General features: G+C 40.7%; 1 protein-coding gene across 2 annotated transcripts; it reads left to right on the forward strand.

The window, feature by feature from the left end:
* Window positions 1-52: 52 nt before the first annotated feature.
* Window positions 53-27,036, forward strand: Nudt5 (nudix hydrolase 5). Of its 2 annotated transcripts, none has more exons than XM_005081237.4 (10): window positions 53-198; window positions 11,670-11,774; window positions 13,377-13,444; window positions 17,200-17,249; window positions 19,027-19,134; window positions 20,774-20,869; window positions 21,470-21,571; window positions 23,426-23,434; window positions 23,557-23,610; window positions 25,357-27,036. In XM_005081237.4, the coding sequence occupies exons 2-10, from the start codon at window positions 11,712-11,714 to the stop codon at window positions 25,464-25,466; spliced, it is 660 nt and encodes a 219-aa protein (XP_005081294.1). In that variant the 5' UTR covers window positions 53-198; window positions 11,670-11,711; the 3' UTR covers window positions 25,467-27,036. The 2 variants fall into 2 exon arrangements, with proteins under 2 accessions (XP_005081294.1, XP_021089291.1); XM_021233632.2 differs by lacking the exon at window positions 53-198 and adding an exon at window positions 6,407-6,539.
* Window positions 27,037-27,376: the final 340 nt, after the last annotated feature.

Raw genomic sequence — 27,376 nt, forward strand, 5'->3', positions numbered from 1 at the left:
CTCGACCCGGAAGGTAATCATCTAAAGCTAGCGGAGTTTCTACGGGTGCCGGGAGGAGGACGTGTGCACATCCTTCTTGCACCACGAGAGGCGCCGGTGTCTCTAGTGGTGGCGCCTGCTTCTACGGAGACTGCGGCTTCTGTCTGATTGTTTTTCCTCTCCTCCTCCATCCCTTCCACATCCCACAGCTTAGTGTAGGTAAGTGGGCGCGAGCCAATCTCGGTACCAAGTGTCCTTGGAGAGGGGACGGGAAAGCAGGGCGCGAGCCCAGCTGATGTGCTTAGAATTCTGCCAGTCGCGCGCGTGTCTCCCAGTCCGCGCTCAGGCGCGAGGAGAACCCGAGATCCAGGCGAAGCAGCCTGGACTACGAGAGGAACCAGGGAGCTGCACAGTAAACGTCTGAACGCATTAGTCGAGGCATCTACCAGAATGGTCCCTTCTCATTCATGAAAGTAGATTTCAAGAGACACAGGAAAGAAATTCCGGGGAGGGGGGAGGTATTTTACGGTCCTGGAGATGAGAAAGCAAGGAAAAGAGGAAAGTTGTGTCTTTTAAGCTTAAAGTTCATTTAGTCCAGCCTGGAAAAAGTTACCAGTGTAGAAAAGCACAGATTTTTATCAGTGTCTCTGCAATGATGAAATCATAAGATTGAAAGCGTTTATACGTGAACTTGTGGTATCATCTTTCTACCTACTCCTTTCTGTGTCTATCTCTCTACAGAGTTCAGTTTTGTTTCTTTAAAAGAAGATCACAAACTACAAGAGATAGGCCTTTAAAATCCACTGGTGCTTCCTATAATTTACAAGTCTTGGGCTTGTTCCAAGCACGTATTTGTCCAAAAGCACCACATTTTAGATATTCGCCCCCACCAAAACAACAACAAAAAAACCCTGCACATTTCTCCCAGCCTCGCTAAGCAGTTTAAGTTAGAAAGATAAAAGCCCAGCTACTGTCGACTTCTCTAGAAAGGTATTTGTTAAAATCAGTCAATAGAATACTTTGTATTTGAGTTAGTATATACACATACCCGAAGTATAACTTGTTTTGAAAGTTAAAGGTCAAGTAGTTGGAAGTATTGCTTAAAGAATACAGTTTCAAGCCGGGCAGTGGTGGTGCACGCCTTTAATTCCAGCACTCGGGATGCAGAGGCAGGCGGATCTCTGTGAGTTCGAGGCCGGACTGGACCGACAGCCTCCAAAACAATACAGAGAAACCCTGCCTCGTAAAACCAAAAAAAAAAAAAGATTTTCAAAGCCAAGATAAATGGATTATAATGTTCCAGTGTACATTAGGGGATTCTGGATGTCAGAGATTCTTATTTAAGAACCTATGAAATCCAGAATTAATCAGCCCCTTAGTTTGTTTTTTGTTGTGTGTTTGTCTTGTTGCTTTGGGACAAGGTCTCTATAATCCTCTATAAACCTATGTCATTGGTTCTCAACTTGTGGGTCATAACCCCTCAGCTATCCTGCATATCACATGTGTACATTACTATTCAAAACAGTAGCAAAACTTCATAACTACGAAGTAGCAACGAAATAATTTTATGGTTGGGGTCACCACAGCAGGAGGAACTGTATTAAAAGGTCACAGCATTAGGGAAGTTGAGAAACACTGTAGACCAAGCTAGCCTCAAGGAGATCCATTTGTCACTGTCTTCCCAGTGCTAGGATCAAAGGAATGCACCACCAGGTCTGGCTAGTCCTCTGTGTTTTGAGGGAACGCAGCAATAATCCATATCCTCCCTTTTCTTTTTCTGGGGATGGTGCTTGCACAGCTAAGAGACAGAGCATAAGAAAGAAGCCACTAATACTTGTTTTTAATTGACCTGGAAACAAAGTTGTAGCGGGAGGAAATGTTAGCACTGGTTGGGGTGCATTTGGGTAAAGTATTTTTTGTTGAAGATATGAATTGATATATGGGAGAAAGCAGGCCCCCAGGAAGTTATTCATTTGGGTAAAGCAATACTTTAACAGCCCAGCAAACACTTGGGCACAGAGACTGAGACAGTTACTTGGAGAATCAGCTAAGTTGTAAGGAGAAGGAAAGGACAGAGAAAGAAACTGGAATAGAATGTTATGTATTCTGTGGCTTGTTTGTTTGTTGTGGTTTTTGGAGACAGGGTTCCTCTGTGTAGCCTTGGTTGCCCTGGTACTTGCTTTGTAGACCAACCTATTCTGGAACTAACAGAGATAGAGATCCACCTGCCACTGCTTCCTGAGTACTGTGATTAAAGGCCTGTACCATCACATCCGTCTAGCCCGTGTTCTGTGTTTTCAATAACTGTTTTTAGTACTGCCGTAGATTCTGCTACAGACTTAGTCAGAATTCAGTAAGTTGATACCACAAATAAAAGATGCTCAAGTGTTTTGAACAGCAGAGCTAAATTATCTATTTTTTAACTACCGAGTTTTTATTTTCAATTTTTATATTCAGTTTTCTTCAGTAAAAACCTTACAATGCAATGGTAGAAATAATCATATTTAGTGTGTGTCAGTGCAGGTGGGTAGTACAGCAGGCGAATGGAGACCAAAGGACAACTTTGCAACTTTTGGGAGTCAGTTCTCACTTGCCACTGTGGGCCCCTGGGATTTCACTTGAGTACTCAGGCTTGCTCAGCAAACACTTGCTGGACCATCTCAGCAGCCCCTCGGGATTGTTTGTTTGTTTGTTTGTTTTTTATCAGCACTGTTAGAAGCTAGGGGATTTACCGAGTGATTCCAAAGTGAATAAAACAAAACAAAATATTTTCTTCTTTGAATTCATAGCATGACTTCTAGATAAATACTTCCAAAGCCACAAACTCAGTGTGTCCAAATATGAGCACGGCCTCACATCTTTCTTCTGCTGTTCCAGTCTCCTTTAAAATCTTGGAACCACCTTGTATTCACTTCCCTGAAATGATTCACTTTTAAGACAAAATACTACACTCTCATTGTTTGCTACTGCTAACACCCCAGCACACACTCACTCCCATCATCTCTTGTCTGAGGACTCATTACTTTGTGGTTGGGTCATTAAAGTCAGTTTCATCTTCCTCATCTATAATTAAGTGATTTAATGGTAAATGATTTTTTTTATAAGTCACCAAGTAATATAATCACAGTAAATGTCAGTCCCTTTACCACCTCCATTGCCCATCCCTGCCGGGAGAAAAAAATATATTGTAAACTTGAGTGTTGTTCCACCCTTACCATATGCATACAGGTCCCTCCATTAGTCTGGCAATAATTTTCAGTGAAGGGAAGAACACTGATATATATTTGATTTGATGTGGGTACCTGAATTTTTAGTACAAATTTGTATAGTACAAAAGAGTGTATGTTTTCTGTTTCTTAAAAAAAAGTAAACTTTTAAAGTTGTGATAATAGCTAAACTTATTTAATATTTTTATATTAGTTATTTCATTCTTGGTCCTTTACTATATGAGTTTTTTTCTCTATGAAATTAGTTCATTGACATGTGTATATTGGTTACTCTCTTCTCTCCTTCCCATGCATGTCAATGCCCCCCCTCTTCTCTACCTATCCCTTCTCCAGATTCATGACTTTTGGTTTTGTTATGTGACCATTTGGTTTATTCAGAGCCATCTGCGTGACCATTGGATTAGGACTGTCCACTGTAGCCTGCTGGGGGTCACCAGTGGCTATTCAACTGATGACAGTGAGTCCCTCTTTCCCTGATTTATATGTAGGAAATAGTTCAACAGTGAGGGATAGGGCCCCCTGCGTCCTTCCTCCATCCTTGTCTGACTGTTGAGCAGAATGATTGCAATGATCAGTAGTTTGGGAGAGTTGTTGGGGGCAATGGCTGTTCATAAGATGGCATTTTCCAGCCCTTTTTCCTGTATGCCAGCTTTTTCTTTTCTCTCAGTCTTACACGGTGTTCCCCTGAGGTTTGGCATGAATGCTATAAATGCCCTGTTTGGGGCTGAGCACTCAATCATTGTTTCCTCTCAAGTCTATATGCAGTCGTAAGACGAACTTCATCTCAGCTCACTGGAAAGAGGCTTTTTTGGATAAGACTGAGTGAGAATAGTAACTGTCTATGAGTATAAATATGTGCATTTAGCCAGTCAGTAATGGCACGTGCCTTTAATCCCAGCACTGGAGAGGCAGAAGCAGGTAGATAGAGGCCAGCCTGGTCTATGAAGAGAGTTCCAGGATAGCCAGAGCTATTACTTAGAGAAACCCTGTCCCCCCCCCCAAAAGTCAATCATACTAAATTATTTCTTCAATTTTTTTAATTCAGGTTTTTAATTGTGGGGAGACTAGGAAATAACTTAGTCGGAAAATGCTTACCATTCAAGATACCTGCCTCAGTTTGATCCCCAGAACCCTTGTAAAAAGCCCGGGGTTCTGGTTCAACTTGTAATCTCAGTGCTGGGGAGCCAGACAGAAGGCTTTCTGGGATATGACGGACAGGCAGCCTAAACTAAATGCTAAGCCCCAGGTCCCAGTGTTCAACCTTGTCTCACAAAAATAAAGTGGGCAGTTCCTGAGGAGCAAACAGTGAGGGTTGACATCAGGCCCCCACGCACTTGTGCGCATGCATGCATGTGCACACACAGCCACACACAAGTTTGTATACACCCCACATAAAGACACAAACTTTTCCCCACTCAGTTTCTTTCAAAGTGCCTTGTTGATTTCCCTATCGTTACATAACTGCCCCAACTGCCTGTTTGTCAGTCGAGCAGTGCTTATTATTTGAACTTCTACATTCTTTTTTCTTTTTTTCCTTCCTTCTTTCCTTCTGTCTTCCTTTTTTTCTTTCTTTCTTTCTTTCTCTTTTGAACTGTTTTCTCACCATATTATCCGTACTGGTTGTTAAGTAGTGGCCTCAGGCCATTCTGCGTCAGCCTCCCAAATGGCAAAGTCCTACTCTTAAACAGGATGAGTACTAAGCAATACTGATGACATTAGTGAGATTTTATCAAAAAGAATGCAGTGAACATGTTATCTCTTGTTAAGATTTTGTTTCACTTTCCGTTTTAAACAAATTTCAGTAATTCCAGGAGTGGTAGCACTGAGCCAGCGTACAAACTCCACAGCCTGACTTTAGTTTCTAGTTTCACTTCTTGCATCTTAACTCTTGCCTATCTCTTTTCTAATAATTTTTGATATTATAATTATTTCAATATTTCTCCCTTTCCTCCCTGGAGTCCTACCATATACCTTTCCTGATATTTTTTTCAAATGCATGGCTTCTTTTTTCATTAATTGTTATTGCATGTTATATTCCTAAATATAACTTGCTGAGTCTGAATAATGTTAACTTGTATGTATGTATGTTTTCAGGGCAACTAATTGGTGTTTCTTCTCTGGGTAAGATTATTTCTCTCACTCTCAGCTTTCCTTAGTTGCCTGTAATTCTTTGTGCTGAGTTGAGGCCCATGAGACTGTAGTTGGGCTTTTCTTTGGACTACCAGTTCACAAAAAAACCAAAAACAAAACAGAGACTCTTATGAAAGCTTGACCTTAGCTTAGTCTTGTTTCTAACTAGCACTTATAACTTAAATTAGCCCATTTCTGTTCATTTGCGTCTGCCTCATGGCTTTATTACCTGATCTCCCGCCTGTTCTACATCTCCTGTCATCTCTGTCTTCTTCTTCCCAGGGTCCTCTCTGCCTGGAAATCCTGCCTAGCGATTGAATGTTCAGCTTTTATTAAATCAATCAAAATGGCACATCTTTACAGTAAACAAAAAAATTATTCCTCAACATGAGATTGTGTCTCCCACTGAAACCTTTAGTTAGGGTTTCTATTGCTGTGAAGAGACACCATGAACATGGCAGCTCTTTTAAAGGAAAAGTACTTAATTAGGGTGACTTACATTTTCAGAGATTTAGTCCATTATTATGATACAACACGGTGGCAAGCATGCGGACATGGTGTTGGAGAAGTAGCCAAGTGTCCTACATCTTAACTTGCAGGTAACAGGAAATGATCTGAGACACTGGGCAGTATCTTGAGCATATAAGAGACCTCAAAGCATGCCTCCATAGTGACACACTTCCTCCAACAAGGCCACACCTCCTAATAGAGCCACTCCCTTTGGGGGGCATTTTTTTTTCTCAAACTGCCACATTTCGCTTTCTAGCCCTTAGAACAAATAACATAATGCAAAAATGTATTCAATCCAACTTCAGAAGTCCCAATAGTCATCACAGTTCCAAGCTTATTTAAAAGTCTAAAGTTCAATGTCTCTTCTGAGATTCCTGCAGTCTCTAATGTGGTAGACTATTATTTTAAGGTGTGTGACTTTTGTTTATGCTGCATTTGTTTAACTCTGTGAAGCTGTGATTCTTGGCCTATCTAAAACACCTGGTGATCTTAATAAAGAGTTGAATGACCAATAGTGAGGCAGGAACAAGGATAGGCGGGGTTAGCAGGCAGATAGTATAAATAAAAGGAGAACTGAGCAAGGAAGCGAACAAGGAGAGGGCAAGAACAGGACGGATGTCAGGAGCTGGCTGGCCAGCCACACACACAAACGGCCTGCTCAGCTACCCACCCACCCAGCCAGCCAGCGAGCAGGTAAGAAAGTTAAGATATGCAGAAATAAGAAAGATAAAAGCAGCTGGGCGTTGGTGGTGCATGCCTCTAATCCCAGCACTCAGGAGGCAGAGGCAGAGGCAGGTGGATCTCTGTGAGTTTGAGGCCAGCCTGGTCTACAGAGCGAGTTCGAGCCTCCAAAGCAATACAGAGAAACCCTGTCTCAACAAACCAAAAAAAAAAGAAACAAACAAAACAAAAAAAAAGATGAAAGATAAAAGAGGGAAAAGGTAGATGGGTTAATTTAAGAAAAGAAAGGCTAGAAACAAGTCAAGCTAAATCCTGGCATTCATAACTAAGAATGAGCCTCTGTGTGTGGTTTATTTGGGAGCTGGGTGTCAAAGCCAGAGTCAAAATAGTAAAAAAAAAAGTTACTACACTATTAACTGTAACCCCGTGTAAAATCAAAATAAAAAATTCTGCTTCTCAAGTATTCTCTTGCTTTCTTGGCCTGTTAGTATTAAGCCACCTTTTAAAAGTTTTGTAGTCTTTTCCTTAAATGTGTGTGGTTGCCCCACCTGTAAACATCCCAGTATTAGTTGGGTGTGGTGGCTCATACCTGTTTTCCCAGCACTTAGGATGATGCAAGCTCCAGGTTCCAGATACAAAAAAAAAAAAGAAAACTAAAGAATTTTTTTAAAGGAGGTAGTAACTTAGTATAGCCATGTCGTGCCATTCTAGACAGTTGAGTTTGTCCTTTCAGAGGGGTTACATGGTTGCCTAAAAGTTATTTTTCTTTAGAAATAGAATTCAAAAATTTCATTACATCAGCACATTTCCTTGCCTGCTGTGTGTTATTAATGAGGAGGAGTGGATATCTAAAAGATAAAAGGACCTCTAGCTAAATATAATGGACAAGCCTTTAATCCCAACACTTGAGAGGTGAAGGCAAGACGATCCAGGATTCAAGTCCAGCTTCTGCTACATAACAAATTTAAGGCCAGCCTGAACCATGTGAGACACTGTCTCAAGAAACAGAAGAATTCCACAGTTCTTTTATGCGAGTGTAGAATGTGCATGCTTGAGACTCATTGGGTTTCCCCCTTTGGCCAGTTGTCCACATTCTATGTTGGTTACCTATGGTGATAGAAATCTTTATCTCTGTCATTACCACTTTAAAGCTAACCCAAGTAAATGGCCATCTGAGTCACTGTCAAAAGAGTAACTAGCTTCCCCGTTCTCCTAGGCAGGCTGTAAATGTCAATATGCTAAGTAATTGCCTCTAAGTTGTGATGGCTGTGTGACTTGCTTCCTATTTACTCCCAAAAAATCTATGTTCATTTGTCACCAACGAGGCCTTCCTAATCAGTCGAACATATTCCTCACTCTGTTTATCCATCATAATCTTTCTCCATAAAACTAGGGATCACTTGACAGATTTCTCATGTTGAACTTTGCCTTTCCTCCCTGCTCCGCCACTAAGAGAGGTCCATGAAAGTAGATCCGTTCTCTCCTCTGCCCACTGTGTGTTGGGTCCTATCCTTAATGGGTCTACCACAGGTGATGCTAACATAAGATAGTCATCAGATACTGGATTTTTTTAATGCACGATGAAGTATGAATGTGTTTTTGTTTTGTTGTTGATTGTATTTTAAATAAGGGAACTGCTACTTTTATCTTTGTAGACTATGGACAAGAAAAGTGATGCTGAATGATCTATACAATTGGCACTTTGAATTCAGCATCCATAATTTCAGCCAGGTTGAAAGTATTGGAGGGGGGTGAAGTGGGAAATGTGTCTATGTTGAACTTTAAGGACTTTTAGTTATTATTCCCTAAGCAATACTATATAACAATTATTTATGCAGAACATACATTGTATTAAGCAATGTGTTTCTAGAGATTATTTGAAATGTACAAGAGGATGTGTATAGGTTAAATGCAAATTACCCCATTTAAGTGACCACAAAAATTTTGGTATTCAAGGGGAAGTCCTAGAATCAAACCTATGCTCTAACCCCTAGAAACAAGTGTGAGGAGGTGGGATAGTTTAGAGGACTTCAGAAGGCTAGACTGGTCTTTTGGAAATATAGATAGCAAAGAAAAGAGTATAAGTGAAAAAGAAAGCCTTGGAGTAATTCAGAAAATCCAAAACTATTTTGCTGGGGATGGGAAGTACTCGGGACTGAACTCGGGGCTTTGTGTTCTAGGATTTCAGCTACATCCCAGTCCAACAGCTACATAACAGTTCTTGAAAGAACAGGAAATCCAATAAAAATCCCTTTAAAACACACGTATGCATGAACACACTGTGAACTTCCAGATTGAAGAGATTAACTTGAGTGCCCAATACAGTATCAGCCTAGAGTGTGACTAATTGTAAACTCCCAAACAATAAAAAGCGATCACATGGAAAATGAGATAGGAGTTTGAGGTCACTTTAGACTTCTCTCTCAGAGACAACATCGAAAGTGAGACAGCTAAGAAATGACTCTGGATGACTAATCAGCCATGAGGGTCCAGAAAGGCGAGGTCCAGAAATGAAGCAAGAAACCAAGAGATAGTGTGCCACGGGCAGGCAAAAGTCTGTGCTCTTCATAGCAGACTGTCAGCACTAACTGACTACAGCTGTGACTTTGATACACTTAGAGATAAATGGGACACAATAGTGTGCATGCTTAATATGCATACCTAATAACACACAAGCTTAATAACGTACTTGTACAATTTGTACATTCTCAACTGTAAGCCTCAAATTCTCAGAAGTGCACACCTGTAATTTCAGCACTTGGGAAATGGATATAGAGGGATCGTAAATTCAAGACCAGCCTGGGCCATGTGAGACTGTTAGAGAAAAAAACGAGGTGGAAGAGCTGGGGCTCAGTTGGTGAAACACCTGCCTGACAATCAAAGCCTTAGATCGATGCTTCTCACCACGTGCATCTGGTGCATGCCTCTCATTCCAGCTTATGAGAGGTGGGTCCAGGGTTACCAGGAGTTTAGGGTCATTCTCAGCTACTGATCAAGTTCAAAGCCAGCCTGTGCCACATGAAGTCCCTGTCTTTAAAAAAAAAAAAAAAAAGCAAACAGCAAAAACCAGCCAGTCAGTGGTGGTGCACACCTTTAATTCCAGCACTCAGAAGGCAGAGGCAGGCAGCTCTCTGAGTTTGAGGACATCTTGGTCTACATAGAGAGTTCCTGGACATCCAGGGCTACATGGAAAAACCCTGTGTCTAGAAAAACAAGGTGTGTTGGGGGAGAGGGAGACAGATTGTGTGTTTGTTGGGTGTAACAAAGAAAGCAAGGACTCGTCATTCAGGCTAGTGAGATGGCCTGGTGAGTAAAAGTTTTCCCACACAGGCCTGACAAACTGGGTTTGATTCCCAGAAACCAAAGTGGAAGAAGAGAACTTACTCCTAAAAGTTGTCCTCTGACCTCCAAAAGCGCGCCATGGCACACATGTACACGCACACTCACACAACAATACAAAAATAAAGAAATGAAGCTAGGAGTGTTCCTGGAGAAATGGTTCAGCAGTTAAGTCCTCTTCCAGAGGACTCAAACCAGCTGCAGATTACAATGACTTGCAGTTCTAGTTCCAGAGGATATGATGCATATCCACTGTCCTCCACAGGCACATCCATACACATGGTACACATAAATTCACACATACACACACATACATAATAAAATGATAGTAGTTTAGTGCCTGAAACTACTGTTGTGGAATATTGGTTAAAGATGTGTTACACTCTTTCATGCTGTGAAATATTTGTTTTAATGATGCAAGGATATGTTACATTCTTTTATGATGTACTCATTTAATTCTGTGAAGCTGTGTTACTTTGCCTACCCAAAACACCTGATTGGTCTAATAAAGAGGTGAACAGCCAGTAGCTAGGCAGGAGGATAGGCATGGCTGCCAGGCAAAGAGAATAAATAGAAGGAAAGAAGGAGAAGAGGGAGGAGTGAGTAGGATGCCAGAGACACAGTCTACACGGAATAAGAAGGAAATAAAAGATATACAGAAATAGAGAAAGCCTAGAGGCAAAAGGTAGGCAGGATAATTTAAGAAAAGCTGGCTAGAAACAAGCCAAGCTAAGGCCAGGCGCTCATAAGTAAAAATAAGTCTCCTTGTATTTATTTGAAAGCTGGGTGGTAGGCCCCTAAAGAATAAAAAAATTTAAAAAACCAACTAAAGTAGACCACTTGCCTATCATAAAGGAGGCCCTGGGTGCAACCCAAACACACAGAAAACAGACATAATGCCTGAAACTACTGAAATGGTAACTGGGCTTGCCCCAGACTGTCATAAAGAAAGAGAAGTTGGGAGATAGAAGTGCCATTATAGACAGCTCTATAAGTTTGAGTCTGGTGTGATGGTGCTTCCCTCACTGAGGACACTGAGGAAAGGGAGCAGGAGTTCAAGGTAGCCTGGGATGCATTGCAAGACCTCAGAAAAACAACTAAACTGTGACGCTGCAACAATAAACGGCACACTTACTGAAAGTAAAATTAAGTATTTATTGTAGAAATTACTCACAAGAAACAAACAAGTAACCCAGATGAGCCGAGTAGTTTTCCACCACTGAACTGGAAGCCGGAAAGCCGGAAAAGAGACTGAGACTTCCGTTGTTCAGTCTTTTATACCTTCCTTCGTAGTGCCCCTAGCCATGCCCAAAAGTGGGCCTGGCTAGTGATGTAGTTCACCGCCTATGTCCGTATACGTCTTTAGTCATGCCTAAAGTGGGTGTGGTTAGCGGTGTGGCAAACCGATTTTTTATTACCTCATCTGTATGCTCATCTAATAAGTCACATGGCTAATGGCGGAGTTCTGTTTTCCTCCTACAAAACTGTAAAGCATTGATAATTGACCATAAAGACAAGTGGGTGGGTTTGGAAAGTGGTGTGTCATCCTTTGGTGGTTTTTTCTCCGGAAAGAGTGAAATGTCAAGTGAGAAAACCTTAGTGGGAATGGACCCTGGTAAATGCAAACTGAATCTAAATAGGATGGCTTTGAATTCTTCTGGGATGTCACCTCTGTGTGCTTTCTGAGGCCATTCTCCCAGAAAGTCACATGAGAGAAGATGCTTTAACATTTTTTAACTATTCGAGTACTTTGACTAGTGACCCATGTTTGAGGGAACCTGAACAAATCTCACTCCCTTACAGTAAACGTTCCATCGGAGGACTGTGGAGACCAACTAGGTTGAAATGGAGAACCAAGAATCAACAGATTCTTCTCAGAACACCAAACAGCACATTATTTCAGAGGAGGTAGAGTTGGCTTTTCCGTATCCTTCCCCTTCCCCACATAGCACTAAGGTTAAAATGAGTCTACAGGCTTTTTCTTTTCTTTTTCTCTTTTTTAACTGCCATGGGGTTTTCATTCTTGAAGATAGTTTTTTGTTTGTTTTTTTTTAATATTTTATTTATGTATTGTGTATACAGTCTTCTGCCTGCATGCCAGTGGAGGGCACCATATCTCATTCAAGGTGGTTGTGAGCCACCATGTGGTTGCCGGGAATTGAACTCAGGACCTCTGGAAGGAAGAACAGTCAGTGCTCTTAACCGCTGAGCCATCTCTCCAGCCCGAAGATAGTTTTCAAATGTTTTTCTCTCCATTTCAAGGCTAAGCCACATTTTGTTATTCCTTAGTATAGTGGCTTATCCGACTTAATTATATGTATTAATGAAATTGAGAATAAGTAGATTTCTGCTCCTGATAGGGAAATTCTTTCTAAAAATTGCCATAGATAGAAAAACAAGTAATTTATGGTTTTGCACACCATATGTGGCTTTTAGATTTCATATTTAGTAAATGCATTTTAGCTGTTTGTCATTCTGGCATAAATGTTTAAAATAATAAAAACTTAAATTGTTCATCATAGGTTCAAATTCCACTGAGTTCTAGAACTCATGTTATTGAATAAAGAACTAAAATTAGTGAATAAAGCTTTTAGGGTGTTTTTCTCTCGGGAACCAGTTGTTGTAGTGGATAAATTTTAAATATTCAGCCGGACAGTGGTGGCACAGGCCTTTAATCCCAGCACTTGGGAGGCAGAGGCAGGAGGATCTTTGTGAGTTCAAGACCAGCCTGGTCTACAAGAGCTAGTCCCAGAACAGGCTCCAAAGCTACAGAAACCCTACCTCGAGAAGTTAAAAATAAATTTAATATTCATCCTGAAACTCTGGTCCTAACACTTCTCTGAAATTCTTTTTGATTTAGAATCTTTTCATGTTGTCTGTGAACAGATCTGATAATGATTAGGTCTGGTGTTGGCAAGAAGGGATGGGGGAGGCCTCGTAAGAAAGGGCTGTTGCTTTAAGTCCATAGTGAAAAGTCTCCGCAGCTCTGCCTAGTGCCATTGGTGAGTTATGCTCCCAGACGCCTTGGTGTGTGGGCAGAGCAGCTGCTGATGCCTGTCTTAGATTGAGTGGGAACTTGGGTGTCGGAAAGAAAATCTAGTCTTTGATTTGTTTCCCTAGTCAAATTTTATATACAACTCCACACCAGTGCGGCCAGCTTTGCACACATACCTGGCTGGGGTTAAGACTTGAGAAACACCCAGAAGGTCTCTCTCCCACTAAACTGCCTTCTGTTACCTTTTTCTCCCCAGCCCATGTGTTATTTAAAGTGCCTATCGTCTTAGTTCTACTTAAAAATCTTAAAAAAAAAAAAAAAAGGCCCACACTTAGGGAAACAACTTTGAGTAATTATTCCAAGCTAGAAACTTGCCCACAAATTATTGGGAGGGAAGCAAATTGAGTTGGGGGGAGGGGACTTGAAAGAATACATGTTTTAATTTTTCTAAAAAAAAAAAAAAGACAACTTGGTTTGAAATTTTCCTACTTTATAACTGTTTGATTTTGTTTTAGTTGATTTCAGAAGGAAAATGGATCAAATTTGAAAAAACAACTTACATGGATCCTACTGGTAAAACTAGGTAAACTTTTTTCTTTTCTTTCTGCCTTTGGTTTTTCCAGGGCTCTGTTGAGTGTCTGGGTGAACACTGTTGTTTCATCATTGTAAGCTCTCTTTTAAACAGAGTGGAATCCAGCTCTTACTCCATTGCTAAATATTTGGGTCATTAATAATCTCTGAATAAAACTGAATTACAGTTGTTCCTTTACCTAATCTAGAATCCATATTAATTCCATTCTCCATAGAATTGTGGACCTAAAAGTTGGATTCTGGCTTAACAAACTATGGAATACTCATCAGTGTCTAATGCTTCCTTCCAAATGTTTAATGTCTGAGTTAGAATAACTAAAAAGAAGAGAAAACCATTGCTGGCTCTTCTGCTTAAAAGAAGCTGTGGTAGCCGGGCATTGGTGGCGCACGCCTTTAATCCCAGCACTCGGGAGGCAGAGGCAGGCGGATCTCTGTGAGTTCGAGGCCAGCATGGTCTACAAAGTGAGTTCCAGAACAGAGAAACCCTGTCTCGAAAAACCAAAAAAAAAAAAAGAAGCTGTGGATACTGCTTAGTGGTATGGCACTTGCCCAGCATGTGTAAAGCCCTGGGTTTGATCCCATCCACATAAATAACCAACAAACAAATCAGTTGGAATAAAACAATGTGGTGATTAGGTTTACTATTTTCTAAAGGAAATATAATAAGGAATAAAATAGAATAAATTCCATTTGCTACACAATCATGGTAGATCATGTTTTTTGTGTGAGCAAATGCATTTCTCAAGATGACAATACATAGATTTGTTGACGATTGAAACAAATGTTAATTGTTTCTGCTGAACTAGCACAAACCTTAGTAATAGAGATATACTAACAGACAGCAGACAAATAGAGCTAAATATGGAGTAAACAGAGGATGGGTGCAAACCCAGGACGAACCATGTGGTAAGACCTAAGCTACAGGGGAGTACAGTATGTGCAATGGATTTATACTATGAAATATGTAGATACTAAAACTCAGTATAGTGACAGTTTGGCTCTGTTTCTCTGAAAATGAAGTTTATAGCACAAAATGCAACCTTTAACACTAAGAAATCTAAAGAATATATGACAGTTCACACCATCTTGTCTCTTCACCTGACTAACCTTCAGATATTTACTGATCAAGAAAATATGTCTAAGTCATTGTCCTAGGTAGGGCAGCCTTTACTGCAATGAAACATGACAAAAAGCAACTTTGGGAGGAAACAGTTTAATTATGTTTCCATATCCCTGGTGATCATGGAAGGCAGTCAGAACAGGAACCTGGAGGCAGAGCTGATACTGAGTCCTGGAGGAGTGCTGCTTACTCTTACTGGCTTGCTCCTCGTCGCTAGTTTACCTGTATTCTTATGGTACCACTCATAATGGGCTGGACCTTCCTGCATCAGTCACTAAGAAAATGCCCTATGGCCTGTACATTTTCTCAAATGAGGCTCCCTCCTCTCTGGCGACTCGTAGCTTGTATCAAGTTGACATAAAACTGCCCAGCACAGCCATTTGGGGATATTTTCCCCAGGATTTAAATTTCTAGTTTTTAATTTGGGAGTGAGTTTTTAAGTCTACCTACCATGTTTTTGCTACCTGTGTAGAGCATATTCGCTTCTCCTCTTCCATACATAACTCTTCCTCCTGGTCATTGATGAAGGGTTATGTACAGCATTAATAGCTCTTACCATAATGTCAAGCTTTGAAACAAGACCATGTTTTATTCATAAAAATTCATTCTGTTACCTCAAAGAAAAGCATATGTATAAAAGGATAAAAATAGAGAGTGTTTTTACTACCAACTCATTCATGGAAGAAGGGATATTAATTCTAGAAGTGTTCAGCACTTACATTGGCATTCAAGATGGCGGCTGAATTGTTCTTTGCTACCTCCTCCCTCCTCCTGTACCAGTGGCTAGAGGGAAAGACCAAGGAGAGACCAAACAGTGGAGTAATTTAAGTGGAAGCCCAATTCTAAAGCTGAAGAGATGTTTCCAGATGCTTTACTTATTCCTGAATTACACAAAGGAGGAAGCTGTCGGGGCTTTGGGTTTAGCTGGGTAAGCTTTTATCCCCTGAGAGTACACATCTGTGAGTTCTAGGAGAGTGAGCTGTCTGGGCATTCTTGTTGTAGTGTTTGAAATGTGTTTTTATTCTATTGCTCATAATGTATGGCTCATTACTGCTTGTTTACTTCGCCTTAACCACTGTAATGATGCTACTCTCTCTGTTTTCCTTATTCCTAGTGGATTTGGGATGGGACCTTCAGTGCTTTTCCCAGCACTGTCTTCAGTCTTTAGGACTAACCTTAAGAGGCAGCAGAGAACTATGACAAAAGGTGTTTTGTCTCTTGTAATCTGTATTACTTATTGGAAATTGCTTGTTGGTTGGCTTTCTTGCTACTAACAGGAGTGTTGGGCTACTATGAGTTGTCACAGCAGTTTGATTTTTATTTTCACATGTTTGCTTTGTAAAACTTGGATGTAGTGCTGAAAGGTATTCAGTTTACAGAAAGGGTTTTTGTCTATTCTTGTTTTAAGCCAGATTAAATACCTGGAACTTTTTGTAAGAATATGGTATTGTCTGATCTCAAGGACAACCACAGGGTGAGAGGAGGTATGAGCAAGAGGGTCCCTTAGAGTAAGTAGGATGTCTTATAATTTACTGTACTTAACCTAGTCCCTAGAGACATCTAGATTATAGTCCCACCTTTAAAACACAGCCTAAAGTTTGCCTGACCACCTCCATCATTTTTTTGTTTGTTTGTTTGTTTGTTTTTGTTTTTTTGTTTGTTTGTTTTATCGAGACAGGGTTTCTCTGTGGCTATGGAGGCTGTCCTGGAACTTGCTCTTGTAGACCAGGCTGGTCTCAAACTCACAGAGATCCACCTGCCTCTGACTCCCGAGTGCTGGTATTAAAGGTGTGCTCCACCAATGCCCGGCCCTCCATCGTTATTTTAACACTGCTTTTCCCCCCCAAGAGATGAGAACTAAAAGAGGTGAAATTTCCTGTTATTTCCTCCCTCTTTTGAACAGTGTGATTTTTCCCCCGTAACTGAATTTCCCATGTAACTCTTCCTGATGTTAGTCTAAGAGCAGGTAGAATAGCAGAAATATTACCAAAACCCAAGAACAAACAAATCACTAACATGAAGTGAAGCCATAAAAGGGGCAAGAATATGATGTCAAACACTTCACCGCTTCCTCTAGGGACTTGTCTTTTTCTCTTATTTAAGGCCGCACTCATGCAAAGAAAATCTGATTCCTCAGAGAAGTGGGAAATTCTGCTTTCTTGAATTGCATAGTTTAGTCACATAATTTAAACCTGCATAATTTCAGTGGTTCATGTTGTGCATGGCATCCTTTGTTCTTGGAAATGCATCTGGAATGTCCCTAGGGGCTGACTACATCACTGCGGAAAGGCCTGAACATCTGCACTACCAGCTTATGCTACTCACTGTAGACTTGGAAATCAAACCAAAGTATTCTGGGGACTCAGGGACTCCAGTGCTCAGCTGCTTTCTGCTGAGTTGGCAGCCAGAGGCCCAGGTGGAGGGTGACAACAGTTTCTTTCTATTCACATGGACTATAAGGAAGCACAGTTGGCTGTTTAAGTACAGATCTTTACTGTGGTCCTAGATCACTTTATTAGCATATTTGCATGCATTTCATTTTTGAAGTTCTGATAGTCTACAGAAAACCTAAGGCCATTCTTCCCTTTGGCACTAATGATTTTTTTCTTTGTTCTCTGCCTGAATAGAACTTGGGAAACAGTGAAACTTACAACCAGGAAGGGACAATCTGCTGACGGTATGACTACTATAACTCTCTATGTAGAAAGTTAGCACATGAAATTATAAGATGGTGTTTAATATAACCAAAGACCTCAAAGCAGAATTACCCTCAATTAGGATCTTTTCTGTGTGAGTCTCCTGTTTTCACAATGCTATGTTCCAAAACCTTCTGTATAAGTAAGTAACTCCTGGCTCCTGTTTTCTAAGCTAAGAACAGTGTTTGAAGGAAAGACGTGTTAACCTTTATAGCCAAGCATATGTCAGTATAATTTGAAGCTACATGCTGGGTCTTCCTATGATAAGACCACTGGAGTCCTTTGTACTCTGAAGGTGAGTGCCTTTGGGTGTGGTGAAATGATCTCCCTGCCCTCATGCCACAGTTGAGAGGAAAGAAAATTGGGAAAGACTTCAGTTCATTTACCCTTCCAAGCATAAATGGCTTGGCCCCAACCGAGTCAAAAACATCCTGGTAGCCACACATGGTCTGCAAAAGCTGAGCTTTTTGTTTTTCTATCTTGATTGGCTTGTTTTTATGGGGGTAAACAGTTGCCGTGCTACAGCTGCTCTTCACTGTCAAAACTTCTGGGAGATAGTAACAATCCTCGGTGGTGGCTGTCTCCACAGCCAGTGGCTTTCTGGTTTTGCTTTCAGGTCAAATACTTGTAAGAGAAGAGCTTATATTCTAAAACAGTAGAAGTCAGTCTGTTGACATAGAAGACACGGTGGACCTTAACTGGCCTCTAGCTTAAGGGAAATCTAGCAGCATGCAGACCAGTCTTCACCCGGGGCCACTCTATTGGCTGCTGCATGGGGAACAGGGGCTCCCATCCTTGGCCCGGTGTGGCATGTTTAGTTTCAATTTTGACTTCATTTTTTTAAGAAATTGTGGCTGGGCCTGGTTGTGCACACCTGTAGTCCTATACACTTGGGAGGCTAGAGCAGGAAAATCATGAGTTTGAGTTAGCCTGGGTAGTAGAAACAACACAAGCAGACTCCATCTAAAGTAGAAAAAGGATCTTGTGACAACTGAAAACAAGCCTTTTATAATTAAAAGAGTATTTTTTAAATGTGACAGGCGGGGCCGGGCGGTGGTAGCGCATGCCTTTAATCCCAGCACTCAGGAGGCAGAGGCAGGCAGATCTCTGTGAGTTCGAGGCCGGGCTGGACCGATAGCCTCCAAAACAACACAGAAACCCTGTCTTGTAAAAAAATAAAAAATAAAAAATGTGACAGGTGGGGATTGGGAGGGGGGCTGGGGGACTTGGTGGATGGGGACAGGGGAGGAGGGGAGAGAGAGGGAACTCGAATTGACATGTGAAGCAAGCTTGTCTCTAATTTAAATTAAAAAAAAAGAAAAACACTTTCTTGTAAAAAAAAAAAAAAAAGTGACAGATGATCCCAGCATTTAGGAGACAGAGGCAGGTAGATCTCTGTGAGTTTGAGGTCAGCCTAGTCTACAAAGCTTCACAGACACAGAAAAACCCTGTCTTGAAAAATCAAAACTAAGAAAAGTGACAGATGTGTTACTCCCCCCCCCCTTGGTTTTTTGAGACAGGGTTTCTCTGTAGATCTCTGCTGGGACTAAGGGTGTTCACCACCACTGCCTGGCTTTTTACATTGTTAAATGAGAATAGTTTCAAAGTTGGCTGCCAACACAGTAGCAGGCTGGCCCCGAACTCACAGAGATCCGCCTGCCTCTGCCTCCCAAGTGCTGGGATTAAAGGCATGCGCCACCAACGCCCTGCATGGCTGATCTTTCTTAAGGATTCCTTAGTTTTGTTTCTGTTTGACAGTTGTATCAATCATCCCAGTGCTGCAAAGAACTCTTCATTATGAATGTATTGTTCTGGTGAAGCAGTTCCGACCCCCAATGGGTGGCTACTGCCTGGAGTTTCCAGCAGGTGAGTAACTCCATGCAGGTCCTTTGTCTGAGACTAAGCATGCATTGTTTACATCATCTGTCCAAGTAGCTATAAGTAAACAATAAACATTCTAAGGCTAGGGAAACAGCCCAGCCATTAAAGCACTTGCAATGCAAACAAGATGTCAAAACTAAGTAGGTATAGAGACTTACCCAGAACCCCAGCCCTTGGAAGTTGGGCTAAGGGGATCCCTGGAACAAGCTGGATAGTGAGACTAACCATATCAGTGAGGTGTAGGTCTGTCTGATCTTGAGCAGAAGAGTAATTGAAGAAGATTCTTATACCAACATTAGTCCTTGACATGCACATGAACAAATATATAAAAAGGAAAAAAAAAAAGCCAGAACCATGTCTCTATAATGAGGTTCCTTCAAGTCCTGACCACGTTTGGGATCAGGCAAGCCCAGGAACATGATGTGAAGCTCAGTGACCACACCCCCTTTCCACATAGCTTGATGACCTCAGTCTCCCAGTAGCTGCTTCATTCATTCATCAACTTATTTCCCCTTCTGTCACTAGCAGTGCCTTTCACTCACAAGAATTTTACAGTGGTAAGCAGTTCACTCTAAATGGCAAAAAGTTATAACTAGAAGACACCTTGATCTGTCATAAAAAAAAAAAGAGCAAGAAAACTGTCTTGATTTTATCAGAGGTATTTTTCAGTTTTGCTGTAATTAAGCCACCCAGAATTTGATATGCAGTATTATAACAATTATAATTTATTGGGCTGTGCTCATATGAAGGAATAAATAAACCCCATGTATTTATCAAAAGTGCTATACTTTACAGTTAGGTTCATGAAGCTCGGTAGGGTTTAGGTACAGTGTTTACCCAGCATGCACAAAGCTCTGTGTGCCATTCCCAGGACTGAAGTGGGAAAGCCCAGTTCACAGAAATATATAGTTAGCTCTTTTCTTTCTCACTTGCCATTTTATTAAGAAGTTAGCCAGGTGGTGGTGGCGAACATCTTTAATCCCAGCACTTGGGAGGCAGAGGCAGAAGGCTCTTTGTAAGTGCAAGATCAGCCTGGACTACAAAGCAAGTTCCAGGATAGCCAGGGCTGTTATATAGAAAAACCTTGTCTCGAAAGCCAAAAATCAAACAAACAAAGAAGTTAATAGCACTGAAAGTGATTTAATAATTTAATAACCTACTTTTTATTTGTTCTTTACACAGCTGCATTCCATTCAGGAAAATGAACCTGAGTTGTTAACTTTACCCCTGTGTGGCCTATCTGTTCCTCATAGTGACCATAGTAATGATCTACTCTGTAACCTTCAGGGCACTCTCTCCTGGCACTTCATTGCTGGGGCCTCATTATTTTTCTGTGAGGAAGGAAAGCAAGAGAAGTAAACTGTCACCATACAAAAAAGGAAACAGAAAGAATCAGCCTCCTGTATGATAGTTACATAACTATGAAATCTAGGCCATTTGGCCACCATCTTTCCTCACAGGGTTATCCCTCTTGTACAGAACATGGTTGAGATGTTCATGAAAAACACCTAGATGTAAGCAAGAGGCATGAGTAACACCGACTGTAAGCTACTTAGTATGCAAGAGTCACTTAGCAACTATTAAAAAGATGTTCAGAGAACACTGGCTTCCATCTGTCCTCCAGGGCTCATCGATGATGGGGAAAGCCCAGAAGCAGCTGCACTTCGGGAGCTGGAGGAAGAAACTGGCTACAAAGGCGATGTTGCTGAATGTTCTCCAGGTTCGTATAACTCTTCAGGGGTCGGTTTCTTGACCATTAATGAAGCAGGGGTTCTTTATGGTTGGAATGCAGACAGAGAAGAACCAGGGTTTAGATTGGTTTCCAGCCAGCTGCAATGACACATTCATAATCCTAGTCTTCTAGGGCTGAGGCAGCAGGACTGTGTAGCGTGGGCTACACAGTAACAGTGTTTCAGTGCCCTCCCAAGTAAAAAAGGGGGGTTGTTCCCCATGAGTGAGTGAACTGCTCTAATGCATGAGAGCAAATTGGAAAACCTGACACTGGAAAATTATTTAGCCTCGTTGTCTTCAGAATAGTAAACCTTGCTATTTACTTCCCTATCTTTGCCATACTCCTCACTGGATTTGTTTGAACCATCAGAACCATCTAAACCCTCAGACTGATGCAGGAACCCCAGGAAGTTTGAGTACTTTTTCTGTATATAAATGTTCTACAGTCTGGTAGCCTCTACTGATTAGATTAGATACTGGTTGAATTAACTCTCAGCCCCACCTCTTCTATGACATTTCGTGAAACAAGTAGCAAGGGACTAAGGCACTTATCTCATTTCTTAAGACAAGCTGTCACTTCTTTTCCCAGCTGTGTGTATGGATCCAGGCTTGTCAAACTGTACCACACACGTTGTGACAGTAACCATCAATGGAGATGATGCAGAAAACGTAAGGCCTAAACCCAAACCAGGTAAGGGTGTGTTATATACATTTAAGCTGATTGAGCTGCATTGAGTATCTTAACTTGCTAAAATAAGCATAGTTTTCATTGAAAGAATCATAGTCTGCCATAGGTTCTTTGTGGGTACTGCTTCCCAGTGTTGGATAGGTATTTTGGCATATTCTCTTTAACATTTGTTTTGTTTTTATAAAATGTAAGGTATGAAAAAAATGTAATGTGTTACATTTTACAAAATGTTCAATCTCCATTTTATTTATTTTCTTAGTGTGTATGTGTGTAGAAAACTGATTCCCATTTAATGAGCTACAGGCCTGACTAGGAAGTGAGAATCTTCAAAATCACTTTGGTGTTTGTCTAAATGTGTAAGAACGGCAGAAGTTAAAGGCTGCAGCCTTTATTCAGCCAAGTTTTATATTGAGAGTTTGTAAGGTTATTCTTTGCACTAAAATATCCCCTAGAAAGTTGGGCTTCAAAAGCACTTCAAGCACTGTCAATTCCTGCCGGTTGCTCCCACCCCTTTGAAAGTAGGTTGAGGGCTGGAGAGATGGCTCAGAGGTTAAGAACACTGGCTGCTGTTCCGGAGGTCCTGAGTTTCATTCCCAGCAACCACATAGTGGCTCACAACCATCTGAAATGAGATCTTATGCCCTCTTCTGGCCTGCAGGCAGACATGGAGGCAGAGAGTTGTTTACATAAAATAAATAAAATCTTTAAAAAAAAAAAAGTAGGCTGATGGATAGATAGATGGAGAGATTATCAGTACACACACACCATAGTTTGAGTGGTAATTCCTTATCCTTGTAAATTATGTATATGATTCACTGACTCTTTGTAGCCAATTTTAATTAAGCCAATTAATTAAGCCAGTGCTTCATTATTTAAACTGCAAATATTCATAAGACATGGAAAACATTCAGGAGCCCCTCAAAAAGTTAAATATAAAATTATCTAAAATTTCTGTCTGGCAAAGTAGCACACGCCTGTAATCCTGGCACTGGGGAGGCAAAGGTAGGTGGATCTCTGAGTTTGAGGCCAGCATGATCTACAAAGAGAGTTCTAGGGCTGTTACACAGAGAAATCCTGTCTTCAAAAACAAAACAAATCTAGAACCCAGTATTTCCAAAAGGAATAAACTAAACTAAAATAACTGAAAACAAGAGACTCAGGTTCTAATATAATTAATAGTATCATCACTCACAGTAGCCAGAAGAATAGACTATTCAGGATTCTATCAGCAGATGAAATGTAGAATTTTGATAAATGCTACACTATGAATGAACCTTGACAGCATTATACTAAGAAGCTATATTCGAAAGGGCAAACGTGTGATTCTACTGGTATGAAATACCTAGAATAGACATTCATGGAGACAAAAAGTGGAAATTCCCAGAGATGGATAATTACTGTTCAGTGAATTCCAGCTTTCAGTTTGAGATCTCTGTGAGTTCAAGGCCAGCCTGGTCTACAGAGCGAGTTCCAGGACAGCTTCCAAAACAATACAGAGAAACCCTGGGGGGGGGGGGGAGAGGTGATGTTTGCACAACTCTTACTTGATCTTGCTGAATTTTCATTTAAAAAATGGTTAAAATGATAAATTTTATATTGTGTATTTGTCCATAGGTATAAATGTAGCAAACATGAATTACAGGATATGCTTTATATTTTGCTGTGAAATGTTTGATCTGGAGAATAACAATGTTATACTATTGAAATTGACTGTAAAAGTAAATATGATATATTTTGGAGAGTTCTGGGTTTCTGTTAGATGCTTCTCCAGTGTTTATACCTGCACTGAAGTCTTCAAAAGCTTGCCACAACAGGTTGTACTAAAATATAAATATTATTCCCTCTTTTTATTTGCAGGGGATGGAGGTATGCTATTCAACTCCCAGTGGCTGGCCCTGTGATGACTTACTGTAGTGGTAATGATGACTACAGACATTTGGGGCTATGGTTTCACTCAGTTTAGTTTTCACTGTATTCTGTTTGTTTAGAATTTGTGGAAGTGATCTCTTTACCAAAGAATGACCTACTGACTAGACTTGATGGTAAGCACCTTAAGGTTATTACCCAGCCTTCTCTTTGTTCCCCATCTCTATCCACTAGGGCATTAGTGTAATTCCTTTATCTTCATCTCAAAATGTCAGACACTGTTATAAACTACTGTTGACCAATGCTAGTTTTCCGTTTCAAGTGATGTACAGTTTGAAAACTTAAGAAAAACATTGTGTCAAGGTAAAGCTTTAATAGGGACCGTTTTAAAATTTTTCCCTACATAATAGTGATTTTCCTGCTGTCTAACCAAAACTATTGAATGCTTAAAGTCTTTGATCTAGGGCTGGAGAGATGGCTCAGAGGTTAAGAGCACTGGCTGATCTTCCAGAGGTTCTGAGTTCAATTTCCAATAACCACATGTTGGCTCACAACCATATGTAGTGAGATCTGATGACGTCTTCTAGTGTACAGGTGTACATGCAGAAAGAGCACTCACACACAGATAAATTGAAGGAGGGAGGGAGGGAGGGACCTTTGATGCATACCAGTGCCAAGATTTAAATATATAGCTCAGCTATGCTGGTATGTTAGTTACTGTTTGTGGACAGTCAAGTTAAAGACTCTTACAGCAGTTCTCCAACACATACTTGACTGAGAAGCTGATGTAAAATGAACCTTAGTAAATCAGTAGTCAGTTAGTAGATCAGCCCATCCCACAAATCCTGTTAGATTTTGAAAGACCTTCTGTGAGAGATACTGTTAATGGAGAGGTGACAAAAGCCTTCTGAGGTGCTCCTCTGCCCTGTTCACTCATTTGTGAAGAAGCAGAGCCTTTCATTATCCCAATTTTTTATGGGTTCTCTTCCAGGAAACTTTTTTGACTACTGTTTTTAAGTAATTACTTTGAAGATTAACACAAAGTAACAAGTACTCATTGCCCTGAAACTCTAAGAGCAGTCCTAGCTCCTCCCATGCCAGTGGCTTACGGCTTCACGGAAGAAGCACAGAGCTCTATTTTGAAATGTCTGTTACTTATTTGACTATCTTTCCAAAAAACTACGGTTTTGTATTCCCAAACAGCTTCAATTTCTTCAACTCTTCAAAAACTAGACCTGAGGTAAAATCATCTCAATACCTCAAAAGCCAAGTTAAACATCATCATTTATTCAGAAAAAGCCATGGCATCCATTATTAAGTAGTCCAGCTAATGATAGAACAGACTGATGGGTTTGAGGCTCTGCTGCCATTATCATTATCAGTTACTAGCTTCTTGTTTTCCTAAATCAAGTAAGCCCCTTCCTATGAGGATATGCGAGAAAAGCTAAGCAGATAATGTAGGTCAAGTACTGAACCCCCGGTCCTTGAGTAATATGTGACAGATATCTTCATTTATAGAATATTCTTTGTAGAATTCCTTCTCTCATTCACCTGACTTCCCTTCAGGTCTCAGAAAGGGATAATTCAGCAAGAAAGAGAGGAGGGTGAAACAACTAGTTTACCTAACCAGTATAATCAAATATAGTAATCAACTTTCGTGTTGCTTAAGTGAATAAGATGTGAACCCTGACCTTAAAGTCTTCTTTGAACTTACTCCCAAACAAGTGGCAAGGAGACAGTAAGCCAGCAAGGTGGCTGAGTGCTGAGCTTGATGAGGCATCTAAGTCACTACTTGTAATCCTTTTCTCTCTAATTTTAGTGTGTCCCAAGCATCTAGTATGGAAAGACTGGCATACAGTGTGAATAGTGATTGAGTAGACTCTCCTGTCATCGTCTCTAAACTGTCATCTTTGCTTCCTTAGCTTTGGTAGCAGAAGAACATCTTACAGTGGATGCCAGGGTCTACGCCTATGCTCTGGCACTGAAACATGCGAACTGGAAGCCATTCGAAGTTCCCTTCCTCAAATTTTAAGGCCAAGGAGGACACTGGCCATGTTTTGTAAATGAGACCATAAGGCCTTCACTATTCATTGTATTCAATTAACTTTAATGAAGATTGGAAATCAGTTTTTTCATAAAATAAAAGTACAGACTGAATTGGGTATGGAATTATAATTACAGAGAGGATGTAACCTTCATTTAAACATGTTAAATGCTCATGAAAAATAACATAAATGTAGGTAGGTATGTTAACATTTTTTTAAACCTCACCTAGTCTAGAAGGTGAGGGTATTTCTCAGGAATAGACTTGAGCTTCAAATTAGGTCAGCTATTTCCACCCTCAAATCCTAAAATAAAAATTATGCACTTAGGTCTGCAAATAGCTATTTAATAGGTTTATGTTTCAAAATAAGAAGGTTGGATTTTGTTTTGAGATGGGATTTCACTGTGTAGTCCTGGTACTTGTTTTTTTGTAGACCAGGCTGCCTTTGAACTCCCAGAGATGCCTGCCTCTGCCTCTGCCTCTCCGAGTGCTGGGATTATAGGTGTATACTACCACACCTGGCCAAAATAAGAGCTTTAAAAGAGAGACTCTGATAGGGACTTAATTGGGGCTTCTCCTAGCTCTAATTGACTTGCTATATGGAATTTATTTGGATAGTAGATGTAAAATCAGCAGAGAATAATGTCTATGGTAAATATTTAGCTACTTGTGGTACATGCTCATAATCCACCTCCTTAGGAAGCTGAGGCAGGAAGATCATAAATGTGCCCAGTGTGGGCTGCATGATGAAACTTCAGCTCAAAAAATTTTTTAAATATATTTAATATCCTTATAAGGCCACTTAATTCCTTAAAAGTATACCAAAACTAATGCTTCAGTAGTGAACATAGTTAATTCTTAATGTATTATAGCTAAGAGACTGAAAACTCAGGGCCCTTCCCTCAATTGTTCACATACTTAATTTCCTGTCCTTACCTCAGAAAATTGTTTTCTAAGGCGAAATCCATAGTAAAAAGATTGGCATGGATTCCATGTGTGTGGATGTCAGAAGTCATGGATATAGGCAGATATATTAGCCAACTATCTGAAACATAAAACAAACTACCCTGGAAATGCAGCAATGGTTGAGTGCACGTCATACCTAAAGTTCATCACCCAAGACTTCTACCAGTGTTCTGGGCTCATTTCCTTGTTCTGATGAGCTCAGCTATTGTGTTGATTACTATAGCTTTCAACAGCTCAAAATTGTTGTCTGCAGCTCAGCCACTTGCAGCACTCTCAGTGTGATGCTTGTTGGCCAGCTCAATATGTTTGTAGCTGGATCCAGGGTTAAGGCAGACTCCTCGGAACCTTATAAAAGCAGTTTTCCCATGTACAGTCAGGGTCAATGCTAAGTGTTATCACCGACAGGTATTTTTATCAACAAAAATGTAAGCTCTTTATACAAAAATCTTTACTGTTCTTAAGAATGGAACTAATTCTGGAACTTTATAGACCAAGTCTGCTTTCCTAATGACTGTGAAAATTAAGACCCACTCTTTTATACTACAGTAGCCTTTCCTGTGATTCTAACCCTAAAATAAAAAAATAAAACCTATTTTCTAATCATGGGCATGATATTTCTCCAAAGATACTGTTTTTCCCCATAAATTCCCAGGATCTCTATTTCCCGTGTTGCTTCCATCCTTTGAAATGGTGACACGGGCCTCACACATTCACCCTTTCCACAGAGCAACTCTAGAGCCAGGTGCAATGGGAATGACCTTTGGCACTGGCCAGAACACAAGATTTGTCCCATTCTCCCTGGCCTATGTCTCTTTCCTCTAGGAGTACAACTGAGCAGTGACAGCGATCTCCTAGACTTGTCCTTAGTGCCATCTGTGTGACCTGCTTCGGGGGTGAGCTCAGACACAAGAGCTAGCCATCTGGGCGTCTTC

The sequence above is a fragment of the Mesocricetus auratus genome, unplaced genomic scaffold (assembly GCF_017639785.1).
Source record: "Mesocricetus auratus isolate SY011 unplaced genomic scaffold, BCM_Maur_2.0 Super-Scaffold_100013, whole genome shotgun sequence".
Taxonomy (NCBI): Eukaryota; Metazoa; Chordata; class Mammalia; order Rodentia; family Cricetidae; genus Mesocricetus; species Mesocricetus auratus.

Coding starts and splice junctions, on each gene's coding strand:
- Nudt5 (XM_005081237.4), top strand. CDS start 11,712: ATGGAGAACCAAGAATCAACAGATTCTTCTCAGAACACCAAACAGCAC. Junction 11,775..13,376: donor AGCACATTATTTCAGAGGAG/GTAGAGTTGGCT, acceptor ATTTTGTTTTAG/TTGATTTCAGAAGGAAAATG. Junction 17,250..19,026: donor GAAGGGACAATCTGCTGACG/GTATGACTACTA, acceptor TCTGTTTGACAG/TTGTATCAATCATCCCAGTG.